General features: G+C 45.8%; 1 protein-coding gene across 2 annotated transcripts in view; it reads right to left on the bottom strand.

Annotated features, from left to right (window-relative positions):
- EXOC4 (exocyst complex component 4) overlaps nt 1-18,072 on the bottom strand; it is a 610,394-nt gene that overhangs the window by 61,891 nt on the left and 530,431 nt on the right. For both annotated transcript variants that reach the window (XM_034764261.1, XM_034764251.1), the window contains one exon: nt 16,792-16,970. In XM_034764261.1, the coding sequence (XP_034620152.1) occupies nt 16,792-16,970 (179 nt within the window). The remainder of the gene's footprint in view (nt 1-16,791; nt 16,971-18,072) is intronic.

Consider the following 18,072-nt stretch of genomic DNA (forward strand, 5'->3'; position numbering starts at 1 on the left):
GGTCTACACCAGGGGTTCTCAAACTGGGGGTCGGGACCCCTCAGAGGGTCGCAACGTCATTACGGGGGGGTCGCGAGCTGTCAACCTCCACCCCAAATCCCGCTATGCCTCCAGCATTTATAATGGTGTTAAATATATTAAAAGGGTGTTTAATTTATAAGGCATGCGATGTGAAAGGGGTCACCAGTACAAAAGTTTGAGACCCGCTGGTCTATACAGACGAATGAATGAGCAACATGTTAGTGTGCTTTAGAAATCACACCCTTGTACTCAGCATTACTGCTCTGTATAGACAAGCCCGTGGATACAAGTGACCATGTCTGCTGGTGGTGGTGGTGTTTTTTTTTTTTTAATTGCGGTGTTTCATCAGTTAAAATCCAAAACCAGAAGTCCTATATGAATGCTACAGAGGAGCAGGGAGGATATTCCAGGTTTAGGCGGCAAAATGGGACGAGGCAAAGTACCACCCGTAGCAGAGGAAACAAGGGGAGTAACAGAGATTATGCCCCAGACTTATAAGGAGCAGTGCAGGCCCAAAGTCACAAGCTGACTTCTCTGCCACCAGCACTAACTGGAATTAAAGCAGAGTTTGCAGCTTTTTGTTTTCCCAATTCTCACAAATATAATGCGTGTGCAGGCAGTCTTACTGCATCAACACTATCAAATGACCCTTTGCGGACAATGGTTGTTATCAACGGGTCCTCCTGGATCCCCTCAACTGGGTTTGAAAACTGTTTTGACCCATCTACACCAATGGACAGGTGAGCCTTAGACTGAACTGGATGTAGTGCATCAGTGGGGAAGAGGCCCTTGTATGCTGCAGTCCTTGAAGCTGGTGCCATGAAGATTGGCCTTGCATTCCTGGGGTCACTAGTGTGGAATCTTTATTGGAAGACTGTTTGATTGCACTGCGAATTAGGTCACTTCCTTACATGACAATCCCCTGTGCTTCAGCGGGGAAGGGGGGAAGAGGAAAGAAACTGGAACAAGAGTAATTATTATCATCATAACTTTCAGCTAAAGAGCTGACCCCCACGGTACCAGATCAATGCCCAGGACTGTGTGGCACAGCAGTATACATGTTGGCTAAGAAGAAAAGCCATGAGCTCTGTGGATCCAGGTCAGAAAAACAACTTTCTAATCCTCTAGCCATTAAATATGTGATGCAAATGGTCAAGGGGGTAAGGGCACTATCTGCTAATCTACAAGGGCAGTTTCTGCACAGCCATATCAGGAAAGAGCGTTAGGGCACTGAATGAGGAGGGTAGATTGCTCTCAAAAAGGAATATCAGGACCCGGCTAACACAGCTGGCTGGAGATTGGGTGCCCAATTCCCAGTGGTCCAGAAAAGCAATGAGTCGCTTGGATCACGAATGCCATAGAACGACACGTGCCAAACATTTGTGCAGTCAGATGCCAGTGACCAAAAGTCCTTCCGCAAAGCGCAGCCACAGCCAGAAGAAGTGACTGTGTTAAAATGCCCCCTTCCCACTCAGTGTATCTGCTCCCTTCATGCCTGTCAAATATTACCTGCTGACTTTACCGTCACAGACAAGTGTTCACTGCTTTTAGTCCTGCAGAGCTAACTCAGCTATGGGAGAACCAGCTGGATTCTAGCCCATCAACCTAACGGTCAGCTCAGATCTGCTGTTGGAGGCTCACATCCATAGCTTGGTTTTCAGATCCCCAGGCAATTTTGTAGTGCCGGCAGGTAGAAAAAAATCCCAGGTTGAGCCTTTAAATCCCTCAGTGTGGTCCAAAGCCCAGTGAGACAGAATGCACCCAGAGCCCCGCTCAGAGCTGTGTTACAGTTATGGTTCTGAGACCACAGCACTTTGATGAAGCCTTTTGTGCTGTTTAATGTTATAGACAATACTGTCTGTAACCAGGACCCAATATTTGAGCCCTCCTCCTTGAGATATGGCCTGACAGGAGTCTACACTCTGACATCCTCCTCCTTTTAGGGCTCCTACCATTGACTATGTGAGTGGCTCAAGGTAGCCATGTTGTGGCCACTGCACCTGAGCACCTCTCATGCTCTGAGAGTCCAAATCCTGCCCGGCAGCTTTCTGAGATGTCTGAATTCTGCAGGGAATTTTGAATTTTCGGCCTGGGTTATGCAGGAGGTCAGTCTAGATGATCATAATGGTCCCTTCTGGCCTTAAAAATCTATGAATCCTTGTGTCTTAGGGCTCCTGGCAATCATGCTTTTGCTTTGGGGGAACCTTATGTGATGGAACACACTTCCCCATGACACCTATATCACGCCCCGTTTAAAGCAACTGACCTGAGTGATAGGTGGAGGGTAGTGGTATCAACAGTGATGGAGGGAAAAGGGCACGGAGAGGCTTTCAGAGGGTGTTTGGACATGAGGAGTTTAACTTATTTGTGTAATAACCAAGAAGGAAAGTCAGATCGACAGGATGAGATGTAGGATTGTCTGGAGGGAGACAAGTAGATTCCTGAGTCGTCGGTGCAGATGAGGTGGCTGAAAATCTGTGAGAGAACGTGATCAATCAAAGAAAGCCTGGCTCAGCAAGAAGGGAATCAAAGTGAGGACACTAGGACCCCCTATGGGTAGGGCCCTACCAAATTCATGGTCCGTTTTGGTCAATTTCAATGTCATAGGATTTAAAAAAATCATAAATTTCATGATTTCAGCTATTTAAATTTGAAATGTCAGTGTTGTAACTGTAGGGGCCTGACCAAAAGAGGGAGCTGTGGCAGGGTGGTGGTGGTGGGGGGTGTCGCAAGGTTATTGTGGGGTGGGGGGGTTTGCGGTATTTGCCACCCTTACTTTTGTGCTGCTGCTGGTGGCGCTGCCTTAGGAGCTGGGCGGCAGGAGAGCAGCGGCGGCTGGCTCGGAGCCCAGCTCTGAAGGCAGTGCCTCTGTCAGCAGCAGCACAGAAGTAAAGATGGCATGGTATGGTATTACTATCCTTACTTCTGTGCTGCTGCCTTCAGAGCTGGGCCCTTTGCCAGCAGCTTCTAGTCTCTGGCCACCCAGCTCCGAAGGCATCAGCGCAGAAGTAAGGGTGGCATGGTATGATATAGCTACCCTTACTTCTGTGCTGCTGCTGGTGGTGCTGCCTTCAGTCACCCAGCTCTGAAGGCAGCGCAGAAATAAGGGTGGCAATACCACAATCCCTCCTACAATAACCTTGCAACCCCCCACCCCCCTTTTGGGTCAGGACCCCCAGTTTGAGCAATGCTAGTCTCCCCCATGAAATCTGTATAGTATAGGGTAAAAGTAGAGAAAAAGCCGTGAATTTGGTAGGGCCCTACCTATGGGCAGTGAAAGAGGAGGAGTATGTGAGGTCACAGGGCCGGCTCCAGGCACCAGCCTGGCAAGCAGGTGCTTGGGGCGGCCGCTCCGGAGAGGGGCGGCACGTCCAGCTATTCGGCGGCAATTCGGCGGACGGCCCCTCACTCCCGCTCGGAGCGAAGGACCTCCCGCCGAATTGCCGCTGCAGATAGCGATCGCGGCTTTTTTTTTTTTTTTTGGCTGCTTGGGGCGGCCAAAACCCTGGAGGTCATAAAATATATGAAGAGAAGAAACAGAGGACAGCCTTGTGAAAGCCCAGAATGGATAAAACGTTGAGAAGGAGGGGTTCTGACCCAGCTTTTAGTGTATATAATAAGTGTACCATTAACTTTTAAGTATCCTGAGGATACTTGAGCTGAGGAGTGGAATGGATACTGGAAGACAACGAGACTGCTTATGTTGCTAAAAAGAAAAACTCTCATTTAGGCTAAGTTATGTCTAAGCAACAGGAATTCATCAGAGAATACAAGCACTCAAAATGTAGCACTTTAAGCTAATGGTAGATGTTTCGCATTAAGAGGAGATTTACGGCATTTTCTGTTTCAAAAAATCCACACTTATTGCACTAATGAAGCAGACACATTCGTTAAGTCCTCCTGTTGCTGTTGGAGGTCAGACAGACATTTTGTAGTCTTTAATTATTCTGGCTTTTAAATAAAGTTATCTATTAATAAAAGGTCTCTAGGAAAAAAAAAGTCTCAGTGAACAATCGATCCAGTCAGATGTGTTACAAGTTCAGCAATGGACAAAATAAGCTCCAACTTGAGGGAAATATACCCACATTTAAGAGCTTAATTCAGTTCATTTGAAACGTTTGGGATAAACATAAAGACCCGTCCCACCCTAGCAGCACAGGCTGAGGGTAAAGAGAAAGGCATCAATTCCAACACCACAGCGGGTCTGATTTTCATTTATACTAAGGTTCTTTTAGACCGCTCTGCCAGCATCAAGGTGTGCTAAAGTGGGTGTATATCAGGTGCCCATTCACACCAAAGAGTGGTATAAAGGAGCTTTATAGTGTCATTTTTAAAGGACATCCCTTTGTCAGTGATGAAAGCTGCTTTCCTTCAACAGGCAAAGCTCTCTGCTTAGGCAAGAGTAGGTATATAGCCAATGGCGAAAAGAAGGCTAACGCCCAGCGCTGTAAGTGATTCAGCTTAGTCTAGACACTGTAGCAGCCTTACTCCGCAAGCTTTGCCTAGTGCTTTGAGAGCTACAGCTGGAAACCGCTAAGTAGTATTAATAAGACTGTGTCCCATTGACAGACCCGCTGCAACACTGTTGCCGGCACAGGGGCCTGAGGACAGCAACAGTGAGGTTCGTTGCCCGGAGTGCTTCGCGCCAATAAACATACCGGGGTGGAGAAACAATCAAAGTTTATTTGAGATCTCAAAGTGGTGCAAGGAGACAGGCAAGTCTCAAATCAAGCACACCAGCAAAAACAGTTTCTCTCTTCTTTATACATTTTACAACTAAGCCCCCCCTCTCTTCCACCCTCCCTACTCCCCCTCCCCTCTCTACCGAAGGCATGTTTATACATTTAAGCAATTAAATCAATCTAGGGCTATAAATCTAGCTTGTTAGTAACTTCTCCCTAAACAGTTATTTGGTCCTGTTTACCCTTAGTTTATTACCCCTTCCCCAGCTAGAAACATGCAAACCTCATCATTATTGTTTGGTACCTGGTATGAACAAGGTCGTAATTGCTAACTATTTACACATTCCAATTCCTGTCCTTGGTTGTGAAGGTCGATTAGAGTTAAACATGGAAGGACAGAGTTTAAACATGGAAGAACTCTGGCTCAGGCAGGCCTAGTAACCCCAACACCACCTAGGCATTGTATCTGGGAAACCGCCGTTACATTAACATTTTATTTCTACTTTGGAGTAAATTTAGTGCTCATAAAAGATGTTAAGTCTGAAGCCTGCACATATGTACATAACCAGTAGAGACAGCATCTTCCTCATACTGCGTCTATCAATATGCCTGGAGCGATCGCCTGTGGTAGGAGGAAGATCACCTGAGCTGGAGAGCCCCTCACATAGGGGAAAGGGACAGGTTCATCTAAATGGCCTAATCACTCCTGGGTTGCTCTATAAAGATGCTGACACCCTTGCTGGCAAACCTAATCAGATGGTCAACTTATGTGGATTCCTGTTCGCTGCAAACTGTCCTGGGAACCACCAACTCCTCATACAGAGGTTTCCAAGGGACGGGCTGAGTGGCTGTTACATTTTTCTAAGGGTCAAGTTCTGCCCTGATTCACATCCCAGTTGAAGTCCGACATAATTTGGACCTACAAAAATAAATCGACTCCCTGCTTTAAATCACCAGAAAACAAACTCCAAAAACGTTGACTAAACGACTCGGATACAACTGATAAAAAGGGCAAAACACGACAGTGGTGAATATTATAGTGCTATGAGAAAACCCGCTGGATTCCAAAGTAAAATGGGTGAGAGGAATGAACTATGAGGCCGTGTAGACAGAAGCCAGGGTGGTGCGCTGTTTCCATGACACGAGGAATAACTCAGGCTGTCCAGATGGGTGAGACAGGAATCAGGAACAAAAAGGGAAATAAGAGGCAGAAGAGGCTGTGCTCACCTGCAGGCAATTATCATAATCAAGCCCTAATTACATGTGCATTGGCAGAAAGATGGTCAGTGGAAGGATTCAGCATCTTTTGGTGGAGACGCTCCTCCATCTCCAGCTGACTAGAGCTAAGGAAGCTCCTCTTTTCCAGGTGTGAGACAAAGCTGCAAGGCGATACCCTTCTTGGAGAGAAGCTGATATTGCAGCAAATGCAAACCTCCTTCTGTGTGCAGCGGGGGAAGGGAGGGAGGGGATGTTTCCACAGCATGATGCTATACCTTCCATTAAAATCTCACGTGTGGTTGGCTTGGCGCAACACAGTAATTAACTTCATGTCTAATACAAAACACTGTACTGTAAGGTTCACTTATTCCAATAAGCAATTACAAGCCACGTCTCTGAAATGGCAAACGTGCAGACGAGGGAGTGTGCTTTCTGAAATAGGTTTGCTGTTATAATAATCATATATGGAGATATACCTATTTCATAGAACTGGAAGGGACCTCGAAAGGTCATCGAGTCCAGCCCCCTGCCTTTGCTAGCAGGAACAAGTATTGATTTTTGCCCCAGATCCCTAAGTGGCCCCCTCAAGGATTGAACTCACAACCCTGGGTTTAGCGGGCCAATGCTCAAACCACTGAGCTATCCCTCCTCCTTCTAGTTGGCAGCTGGGAGTTTGGGAATGTTTTTGTGGTTAGTGGTGTAGCTAGAGCAGCCTCTGGGCAGGGAGAGATGCAGCCTCCGGGTGGGGCAAAGCCTCCAGGCAGTGTAGCATGGCCTTGGCGGCAGTCTACAGCAATACCAGGCTGCCCATGCAGCTAGGTAGGCCTGAGCTGGAAAGTGAGATTCGAGATTTGAATCCAAACTTTTCCAGAGCTCAAAGCTGTTTTGAGCCAGACTTTTGGCGCGTTCCACTCCAGACACTGGACCAGCTGTGAAGCTAAATAAAACCAGGCTGTGGGGAAAACTTTAGGAATTTCCATTTGGAGGTCTGGCTCCCTGGTTATCAAATCTCTCTCTCTGCCAGCCTCCCCTAGAAACCTGCTCCTTCCCAACACCCGCCCCAGCTCCTGGGCTCTCCCAAGCTCCTTGGACTGGCCAGAACAAGAGAGGATCTCCGCTTCTGCACTCCTTAGCAGGTTTGCAGCTGCCAAAGGAGCTTGGAGCACTGCTGGACAGTACCTGCCCCAACAAGTCCACTGCCCCTCCCCTCCCAACTCCTTTCCCCACAGCTCCCACCAAGGGCGTCTCTATGCATTTTGCCGCTCCAAGCATGGCAGGCAGGCGGCTTTCAGCGGCGCGCCTGTGGGCAGTCCGCTGACCACGCAGATTCGGTGGCATGCCTGCGGGAGGTCCGCCGGTGCTGCGCCATCAGCGTCCCCGCCGCCGAATTGCCGCCGAAGCTGTGGGACCGGCAGACCTCCCGCAGGCATGCCGCCGAAATCCGCCTGCCTGCCGCCCTCACAGCAACGGGCAGGCCGCCCCCCGCGGCTTGCTACCCCGGGCACGCGCTTGCTGCGCTGGTGCCTGGAGCCGCCCCTGGCTCCCACTGATCAAACTACTGCCATTTCTAAGGCTACGTCTGCCCCACAAGGTAGGAGGGTGATTCCCAGCTTGATCAGACATACTCATGCTAGCTCATAAAATCTGCCACTCACGACTGCCCATGCTACCGCGGATATAGTACTATTTTTAGTGGGCTAGCTCAGAAGAGAGCTAGCACCAGTCTGTGTACATAAGCTGGGCATCACACCACTAGCTCCTAGTGTAGACATAGCCTAAATCTCCAATACAGCAGCAGGTGCCTCCCTTTTTCCCACGCAAAGGCAGCATGGTTAACCCCACCCACAAGGAAATGAGATCCCCGCCCCCTTCTCTATGTTCACTGAGTCCCAACTCCGCAGGCTCCACCATGTGCACACAGCTGCTCCCATCCTTATTACACATACAAAAAAGCCCAACCCCCATCTTCAGAATCTCTCAAGAGCTACACTAGCGCTTCTCTTCGTCCGAGGAGCCGGTTCAGAACACGCATCCTTGTTTTCAAAACACTCCATGGGCTTGCTCCCGGCTACCTTGACCGTGTCTCTTTCTTCTGTACTCTTCTGCTAATACCGGCCTCCTCTCTGCCCCTCTGCACGCTCTTGCTACCGTTGCTTTCCTCTCTCTCTTCTCCTGACTGAATCTCCATCCCATTTCAAGCTTCTGTCGAAAGCATTATCCAGTCTCTGGGCTCTCTTCTAGTGTCGCTCTTTTTCTGATTATTTCTCTCTGCATTTGTGTTATTGAACTCCGTAAAGTATTTTCAAATGCATTTTTATGAGGTTTCTTGCCCTGTTTAACTGTAGTCACATTTCACTTTCTCTCTCACATCTCAGCACTGTCAACCCCAAACATTCAAAAAGAACGAGCCCTCACAAATGAGACTGGCTTCAAGATCATGAGATTTAAAATAAAACCAACAACTGTGGGGGGTTTTCATTTGTTTTCTGGTGCTTTAGACTTTAGGGCTCATGTTTTCAAGCTTTTCTCCAGATGCACAAGAACTAGACTGTTTATAAAAATGAAAGCAAAGATTCTCATCTCATCATGTGACACCAGGGGCCAAGGCTTCAAGAAGAGCACCAAATATTGCAAGATGCATGATCAAATCATGAGCACTGGCTACACTGGGATATTGTTAGGCTGTTTTGCATTTCTGCCTTGTTTTCAATGTTTTTCCAAACTGTTACTTCCTCTCCTGTCATACCTCTGACCCACATAACCTCTGCTTTGAAGGAACATGGGGGAACCTGGAGTATTCATTTCAAAAGGGAATCTCCCTTACAGGGAGTTATTCAAGTACTGGAAGCAATTCTTTGTTTAGAAAATGCTTTGTTAACATAACTCTGCAGTGAGTTTTTATGCTGCTTTTTCTCTTTTCCGCAGCAGCTAGTGCAACGTGAACATTTATGGGTTAATCTGCTCTTTGGGCATCTGATGACCGTGTGTAGGATCCTGGGAGCTGTCACTGTTTCATCATTCCAGAGAGACTGTGGGGGGTTTCTTTAAAGTTCCTTCTGAAGGTTTTCTTCTAAATGTTCTGCTGTTTCCCTCTTCGGTACTCACTAGGAAGCAGAATGCAACAGTGATGGATGGGCAGCATCCCAATATATGAGCCAAGTCTCAAAAAACCCATCTCTTGCGTGTTCATATCCTATCTGTGGAAACATAATTCCTACTCCTGGTTCACTAGGTCAAAACTATTCCGAGTCAAACAAACAGACATATTTTAAGGATCTTCAATCTCTTCAGCTGTATGATCTATGGATGGGGAAATGTGACTGAGATCTCAATGTATGGCCTTTCCTGAGAATATCACTGGGATGCTGATTTTCCTACTGAGGAGTAGTCAAGGTATTACTCTAATACAGCCTCAAAAATCTTCCTCTATAGAGACAAGAAACAGAAACCACACATAGAATGATAGATGATAATGGACCGAGTATATCCTCGGGTTTACACAGGATTATATATATCTTTACATACACACAGGTACATTGTACAAATGTACAAACTTAACCGTACCTGAAGTAATCTCTCTAGGGAAGAAAGGCAATTCTGTCTTTATGTTATCTCAGTCCCCAGAGTGTCTTTAAACTCAACATAAGTAACTGCTGACTGTAAGAGTCCAAAGTCACTATATGCAAAACAACCAGTTGAATGTAAATTGGTGTCTCCAAGGTGTTAGGCTAATGTCATTATCTTCCATCTTCACACGTGCACACAGTACACAACCCATCTTAGAATGCATCTAGGTAAGACAACAGCATCTTGTCTTCCAACTTCATCACTGTGCATTATAATTCATTTCTGCGTAATATTCAGAGGGCTTCCGAAGGATAGTGTTCTAAAGAGGGAATGGAGGATCGTATTTGTTATATCTACATACAATGAGACGGAGAAATAGGGTGGGGGGGGAGAGGAAAGTCCCACTTCCATTTAACATATAATCCATTTAAAATTTGCTTGACTACCCTGGCTAATTCAGTCACTTCCAGCAACTTTAATCCTTAAATGGTTATTGTTAAAAGGAAGTTTGTATTCCCTTAAAAGACAAGAGAAAAAGAAAATGGCTTTGTCATATCTGACTGGTTTGAAAAATATAAAATCCAATTCTGAAGAAGTGCAGATAAGAGGAGAGCAATGGAAGTGCCATCAGCTTAGCAAACACTAAATAATGAACAATGCAGAGACTGCCCGGCTTGATAAAACACTCTATTAGGAGGACTGTTTTTAAATGAGTGATAATTGTGGCACATTCTCAGGGAAAGGTTATTGAATTTTTATCTGTAGTAAGGGGCCTTTTGACAGTCCAACCAAAAAGTCACCTACATATAGTTCTTTCTTTAGTGGAATTCATAAAAGACTTCCTTAACCTCCTCCACCCCCCCGGTTCCCTGCCACATTTTCTTACATTTACAGTTGGGTGGGTATGCCTGAAAATGTTACCCATTTTCTATATATTCATATTCATGTAACATCTGCTATTTCATTACACAAAAAAGCTACGGGCTGTCTATAAGGGAAGGCACTCTAAGGAGGGACATGTGTGTTGGGGAGGGGGGGAGTTTGAGGGAGAGGGCTAAAAGACACAAGTTCTGGACATATTCCAATAAATGTACTTCTGATAACACAACCAAGGGTGAAATCCTGGCCCCACTGAATTCAGTGGGAGTTTCGCCATTGACTCAAATAGGTCCAAAACGTCACCAAAAGCATCGGCACAGGTCAGGGCATGTGAAAAAGAACAAAAAGCTGGGCTTCATCATGCACACGCACATACCCAACGGACATGGGTGGACACAGAGTGTTGGGACGACATGCTCCAAGAAACAGCTATGAAGGGAGACACTGATAATAGTAGGTAAGAAAACAAGTACCAAAATTAAACAGTGATACCATCAAGATGTACAGAGTCTCATCTTATTATTGTGGCCCTTTGTCCTGTACTCTTCTCCCCTCCCTTGTTGTCTGTTGCTCTCAGTTGTTGAACCATGTCCGAAAGAAGATTGTAAGTTTGTGGGGACAGGGCCCGGCTCTCATTTGTTCTGTAAAGCATGCAGCCCACACTTGGTGCTGTATAAATAATACCAGTCACTGAGCTTGATAGTTGAAGTTTCCAGACTCTCAGAAACCCACGTTCCCATTTCTGCCTCAAAAGGAGAACCTGGAAAAGTGCTTTTATTGACTCTCAGTGGTTTCTCTTCTCTTTTTCTTGAGTAACCAGGCTGAATTTTAAATGCAATGGGATGTGTGTTGATTCAGGGGGTTTACAACTGTTGGCTGCAGAGAGTCCGAAAGCTGAAGGCCAGAAGGGGCCACCAGATCACTAATCTGACTTCTGTACATCAGAGGTTGCCACCACTCAGCACCTGCACACTAAACCCAACAACCGAAATTAGACCATAGTATTACAGCCCACAGGAGACTAGACTATTATGTGACACAGGCAGGAAATAGGAGGGACTAAGATGCACCAATGCCTGAAGCCCTGGCAATGGCAGGCAAATGTTTAAGTGAGATATACCCAGATAATCCTGGCAAATGACCCGCACCCACATGCTGGAGAGGAAGGCGAACCCTCCCCCCCCTCCCCAAGATCACTGCTAATCTGATTTGGGGGGAAATTCCTTTCCAAACCACGCATATGGTTAGACCCTGAGCATGCGAGTAAGAGCTAGCCAGCCAAGCATCTGAGAGAGAGAATACTTGCTGCCTCCTCCGAGCCCTGGCCCTGCCTGTGCAATATCCCATGTCCAGCCATGGCCATCGCTGATGCTTCAGATGAAGGAGATTAAAAAAACAAACCCCCAGAATACATGGGCGAGGGCGGAGGGATCCCATCCTACTGCTGCAGGTGGCTGGCTGAAACCCTGCAGCATGAGCTGGGAGGAACACGTGACAAAGCAGAAATGAGCCCCAGGGCTGCTGAGCCCTGTTCCTGCACAAACCTGTGAATGGAGGATTTTCTATCCTTAAGAGAGGAAGAGGAACCAGCTGGGATTGAGCAGCCTATAGCCGCCTAGGTCAGCCAAAAAGGACTTGGGAGGGGCAGCAGACGCTATCGGTATCCGTGTCGCAGACAGGAGCATAAACAGGCTCCTCTGACCTTTTGGGTCCTGCGTAGAGTGACCCACTGCAACAGCTGCATTCTCCACATAGGAAACCTACAAACATTAAACAATTAATCCTCACAGCAGTGCTAAGAGGGGGCTACATGCGGGTGACCCCGCTATACAGAGGAGAAAAATGCTCGCCAGGGTGGGATTTTCAAAAGCACCCGTGTGACCGAGAACATGTCCCATTGATTTTCAACAGGATTTGTGCTCCTAAGTCACTTTGGCCCTTTTGGAAAATCCCTCCCCGAGTGGGGATTTCCTGCTCCAAAGCTGGAGAGTCAGAAGAAAAGCCCAGAGTCCCTATTTCCCCGTCCCATGTCACACCGCAGCAAAGCTTCTAATTTTTCATCATGCTTTTTACAGGTAACACTCAGGCCAAGCATGTTTGGCCCCAATCTGGTGGCTAGTCCAGAGAGGATAAGAGCCTACAACTGCTACCGCCTAGTCGAATTACTGCTGTAGCTCAAGTGACAGAGGCTCTTTAATAGAGCACCTATTCCAAAGTACAAAATAAGGCTGAAGATGGAGCTGTCAGAAACAGAAGATGACAATGACTATCATTCTGCTCTGTAGCTCAAAGTCAGCCTGCTAAGACAGAGGGGTAACCAGCATTCTAGAAACTTGGCACAGAAGCGATGAAGAGGTCTCTACGCACAGATTATTACGAAGAATCAAGGAGTAGTCAGTCAGTTGCATTCGCACAGAATCTGCTGGTTTCAAATCTGCAAATATCTCAAAATCTAAGTGACATATGCCGAAATTGAGAATGACTCTAGGGGCTTGGGTCAGTTTTCCTAACAACTGCAGAGCTCAGGTCCCCTGCCTTTAGCATCTACTCTGTCTGGCAATCTGCCAGAGCTTGAATGTGGAGTTTCAGTTATGACAGGAGACACCTTTATTTAGCTTATTTATTGCTCCATTCTCCTTTGTGCATGGTGGATAGCAGTATTTAGGTGCTATGGGGATGAGTGATGTATAAGTATCTATCTAGAATAGAATAAATTGTGGCACAGGTAAGTTTTATGGCACTGGTGTTGTGTGAATCACTAAAACAGCCAGATCTGGGTAGTTATAATCCCCTAGGAGTTCAGTATCCAGTTGTTTGAAGCACTTTCAAAGTCAGCCCAAGATTTATTTATTTAGTTGCTTTTGTTTGTTTGTTCTCCTGTGCTGATGGAATGTAGGCAGATGCCTTGTCTCATTTCTCCTTTGCTCTTTATTCTTTGTATCCTTCCCCAAAAGAATTTCACCACCACACTCTTCATTGTAGCTTGGCAGATTTGTAAATACTTTTGACACATGCCATCACCTCTGCCCCTTCTCTTCACTTTTTATTTCTCCTGTATAGATTGCACTTGGCTATGTTGACATTCCATTTATGAGTCTCATCCCACCAGGTTTCACTTCTGACCACTAGGTCAATAGACTCCATCGTTTAGTAACACTGCTTTCTCTTGTTTCATATACTCCTTGCATTTGTGTACAGATGGTTTAGTGCATTAATATAAATTTACTACAAAGCAAGATTTTATTTTTACTGTAAGGAAGACACTGCCAAATAAAATATTATATTTTGTACTTTTATGTTTATTTACCAATGTGTGAAGCATCCTCTCTGAAGTGGGAATGTCATGATTGTACCCTTTTATGTTTGGGAAACATTGATTTAAAAAAAAAATCTGCATTTCAACTGGTGCTGAAAGTAACTATGATGTTTTCATTTTAACAACTTAGACTGACAGCGTATAACTCCTTACCAGGCCCAAAGAACTAATACAGTTCCGGGAATAATGGCTGGAAGTCAACTTTTGCTCTAATTTTTTGTGGGACATGCAAAAATATTAGTCTCGTACACATTTTTCTTTGTAATAGCATGACAGGTTTTTTTTAACCGAGGTATTTAGCACCTGGAGGACAGATTAAAATAATCTTAAAGTCAATCATAGTTGAGGCCTAAGGATTTTGGCACTGACCCTTTAAATGTTAGCTGATCACACCACCTTAGAGATCCCAACAGATCTCAACTAGATAAGCAGAATCAGGCTGTGTCAAATGCTTGGAGGGCCTAAGCCGAGTCTTTCAGATGAGATGTGAAGTTACGTCCTGACTGTTGAGGGTGGTTAAAGATCCCCTGGCACTTTCCCTAAAACTAAAGCAGAGATTTTTTCAATGACAGTTTAGAATTTGGATACCCAAATTAAAATGAATGAGAACTGGTTATCCATCTCCCTTCCGTGTTTTGAAAATCTCAACCCAGACAACTACACCACTGCTACTTGCACCGGTGTGACTGAACTGCAAAAGTGCAGTGTGTCCACACTAGGCAACTTGTTTCAGGTTTCATTCCTGGCTACATTCCACTTGTGTAATTCCATTGTCTACTTACAATTTCCTTCTCTTCCTTTCCTTGAACTGAGGTGTAGCGTTACAGTTAAACAGCTGCTTCGCTCCACCCTAGAGGCAGCTGCATTTAATACTGCCATTGTCTTCTTTGCAACAGTGTTGATGCATAATGACTGTAAAGCACATTCGGATCTTGAGATGAGAGGGAACTAAAGAAATGCAAAGTCCTGTAACAAATAAGTGACCACTTTGTAGCGGTCACTGTGCTACATCCTACAGCCATTTGGAACGTCAGAGCAAAAGCAAGGATTGAACTCATACCCTCCTCTCCAAAAGAACACAGACCCCTGCCATTTGAGTTAAAGGAGAATCTTCATTAGCAGCATAGACTCTATGACACACACGGGAGCAGTTTTAATACCGGTAAACATATACACTCGCTAATTCATTGTTGTTTTATTTATTAAGAAATAAACCCTCCTTCCATAAGCAACCACAGTACAAAGGGCTGATGCTGTAAAGTCTTTTTGCTATTCAAAGGCTTGTTTAAAATGAGATGGTTAGGAAGGGTGCCAATTGAGTTAACTGATGTGTTGAATGTCCCTCAATCATGTAAGGAAAAAGACACAAGAGTCAGTACTTTTCTAGGCAATTATAGCATGCTTGGGAGAGCGTTATACTATGAGGCTGATAGCTCAATGACTTTAAACTTCCAGAAGTGTAATAATCACCCTGAGATGTACCATGCGGAGCATGTTATTGCTACAATGAAATGGCATAGGAGACACCATTAGGTCAAAGATGCCATCCTCTGCATAACGGTGAACATTACAGACACAGATCTGTCGGCATCAGTTGTGTCAGGGGACTCAGTGATGTACAAACAACAGAAATATGACCAAGTTGCAAGTGTGGTATTATTCCTACCGCATTTTTAAAATAGTGGCTGTATTTTTAGTATAGCTGATTCATTCATTCAGAAAGAAGGAAACCATTACTGAGATCAATTTGTATTTCCGCTGCATAATTGCTTTGGCCAAGAATCTCTGTGGGCAATAACAATAATGCTAATAATCAGAGCCACCATAATAATTTGCCTAGCATTCTTCATTCATAGATCTCCAAGTACCTCCCAGATGCGGGTACTATCATCATCCCCAGAGAACGGAGATGCAGGGAAGTAGAATGATTTGCCAGAGGTTATGCTGCCAGAAATAGACGCTAGGTCTCTTGATTCCCAGTCCTCCACGCTATCCGTTGGACCACAATGCATCTCAGTATGAGGGGGGCCACCTCCAGCTCAGCAGATTTATCATCTGCCAGTGTAACAATGTCACAGTAATAAGCCTTTTCAATATATAAACCAGGATGTCTCTAGTTAAAAGAGTATCTCTCAATCATTTTTCCTCCCAAGCAGGCTTTTCAGCCGCAGCTCAATACAGAGCAGTTGCCCTGTCTCCTGTACTATAAACGGGGGAAGCTGAAATGGTTTGAACTGCTTTCCAATGTGGAGCTTTCATAAAAAGATGTTCTTTTAATACATTTGTTTTAATCTTTCCCCCATCTTTCATGCTTTGGAATAACCAAAAGAAACAAGAGGTAATGAAGGCATTTGGGTAAGTGAAAAGACAGCATTCTCTTCCAGCTATATTGTATGTCATGCATCGTATAGAAAATAAGTAAGTTTTCCTATTTCTCTGTTGGATCCATATAAAACTGTTCTAAACTATCTAATGATCTAGCGAGGCTTTATTTTATTCAAACATAAAAAGCATCTTGATGGCCCAGTACTAATGTCTGACCCTATGTAACCTCATTAGCAGGTGGCGTTTAAAACCTGTGGACAGGACTATGTCCGGCCCTGTGTGCGTGCACAAGAGAAGGATGGGGGCAAGATGCCATCTTCACCTGCTGGTTCTGCATGCAAAGACTGCCCGTGGCTTGTGCTCCCAGTGGTGCTGGTGCCCCACTATTGTGAGGAGTGGGGTTGTGGGACTGCTCCCACACAGAGCTGGCACCGTGCAGAGGGAAGCACGTCCTGTGCTCTATAAAAAGGTGCAGCTGCTTTGCCTTGTACTTTTCCTTGAGCCTTCAGAGGAACTGTGCCTGCCTAAGGCAATTGCCTCCAGTTCCATCACCCTGAAGATGTGTCTCCACATGATCTATGCTGCAGGGCTGCTCCTTAAAACAACCTAAACCCTGTGTGAGTTATAACCCAGCAGAACCTACGTCTACATGTGTATTTTAAAACCCCTTGGATCTAGCCTGTAAGAAGTTTTCTTCTCCAGTCTCATGATACAGTTTCTGGTAGGTTTTACCATCAACACCAATGTTTCCATACAATCAAGAGATCCATGACAGCTACTCACTCTGGGCTGTTGGAAGGTTGGAGAAGGCTGCCTTTGTGCGACCAGCTAACCACTCCAGGCTTTCATGCATATTGGCCAAGGCCTTCAGGTCACTGACATCACGCAGGATCTCCTGCTGCGGGATTAGTTTATCTCCCAGGTTCCCAATGAGAACTTCTGACTCTTTGCCGAAGGCAGCCCTGAAATGCAAACACGAACCAGGCATGTTAATATATCACTGAGTCAACAAGAGTGGAGATGGGCAAGGACTGGTTCGGTCATTTAGAACCGGGTTTCTCAGCCCATGGTTCAGGACCCAAAATTGGGTCACCAGAATGTTTCAAAGGGTTACACAGCAGCTCCTGCGGCCCTTGTCCCACAGGGCTGGCTGGGCTCATCTCCCTGCTCCAGGCACTGCAACCTCTGGGGTCCCAGCGCCAGTCAGGTTTGGCTCAGCTGTCATGATGACAGGAGTACGGGTAGGTCAAATCTGAGTAAGCGGCACTTCAACCCCATGAGCCACGTCACAACTCCACTCATACAAATGTGGACCAGTCAGGATGGTGGGCCCAGACCTGAGAGGTGCTGCAGTCCTGGAGGTTTCAACGCCTGGGACAGAGAGCCAAGCCCAGCCAGCCCCACAGCACAGGAGCTGCAGAGTTGCCACTGTGGGGTGACTGCCAGGGAGGACCCAAACTCCCTCCCCAGGGGCCATGACCCAACCGAAACCACTGCAGGGCCTTCACCCCCAGACTTTTTACTGGGTCATGACAGGCCATAAACATGTACAAATGGGATCTGAGCCCAAAAAGGTTGAGAACCACTGATTTAGAACATCCACTCTTTGCCAATGTAGGATTGTTCCTTACAGTCAGTACTTAAGAGCTGTGTCCACTTTAGTTTTAAATGTCTCATGTGCTAGAGCTTCTACCAGCTTTGTGGACACTTTCCATTTTGGGAGAAACAATTCCACCGCCCAATTAATCTCATTCTCATGGAGTTTTCTTTGATATTCTGCCTGAATTGCACTCTTTCTACTTCATCCCATTACTCACAGTTTCTTCTCCTAGCATCACTCTAAACAACTCCAGTCCCTCCTTAGCAAATACACCTTTCAGATGCACGTATCTCTGTTTTCATGTCTCCCTGTAGTTGGCATTTAGACAAGTTACACATATTTAGTTCATTTAATCTTCCCTTGTAAGTCAGTCCCTTCAGCTTCTGAATCATTTTTCATACATACGTCAAATGAAACATACCATGGAGCTTGATGGCTCAAAAGAACAAGGAGGCAAATAAACA

The sequence above is a fragment of the Trachemys scripta genome, chromosome 1 (assembly GCF_013100865.1).
Source record: "Trachemys scripta elegans isolate TJP31775 chromosome 1, CAS_Tse_1.0, whole genome shotgun sequence".
NCBI classification, from domain to species: Eukaryota; Metazoa; Chordata; order Testudines; family Emydidae; genus Trachemys; species Trachemys scripta.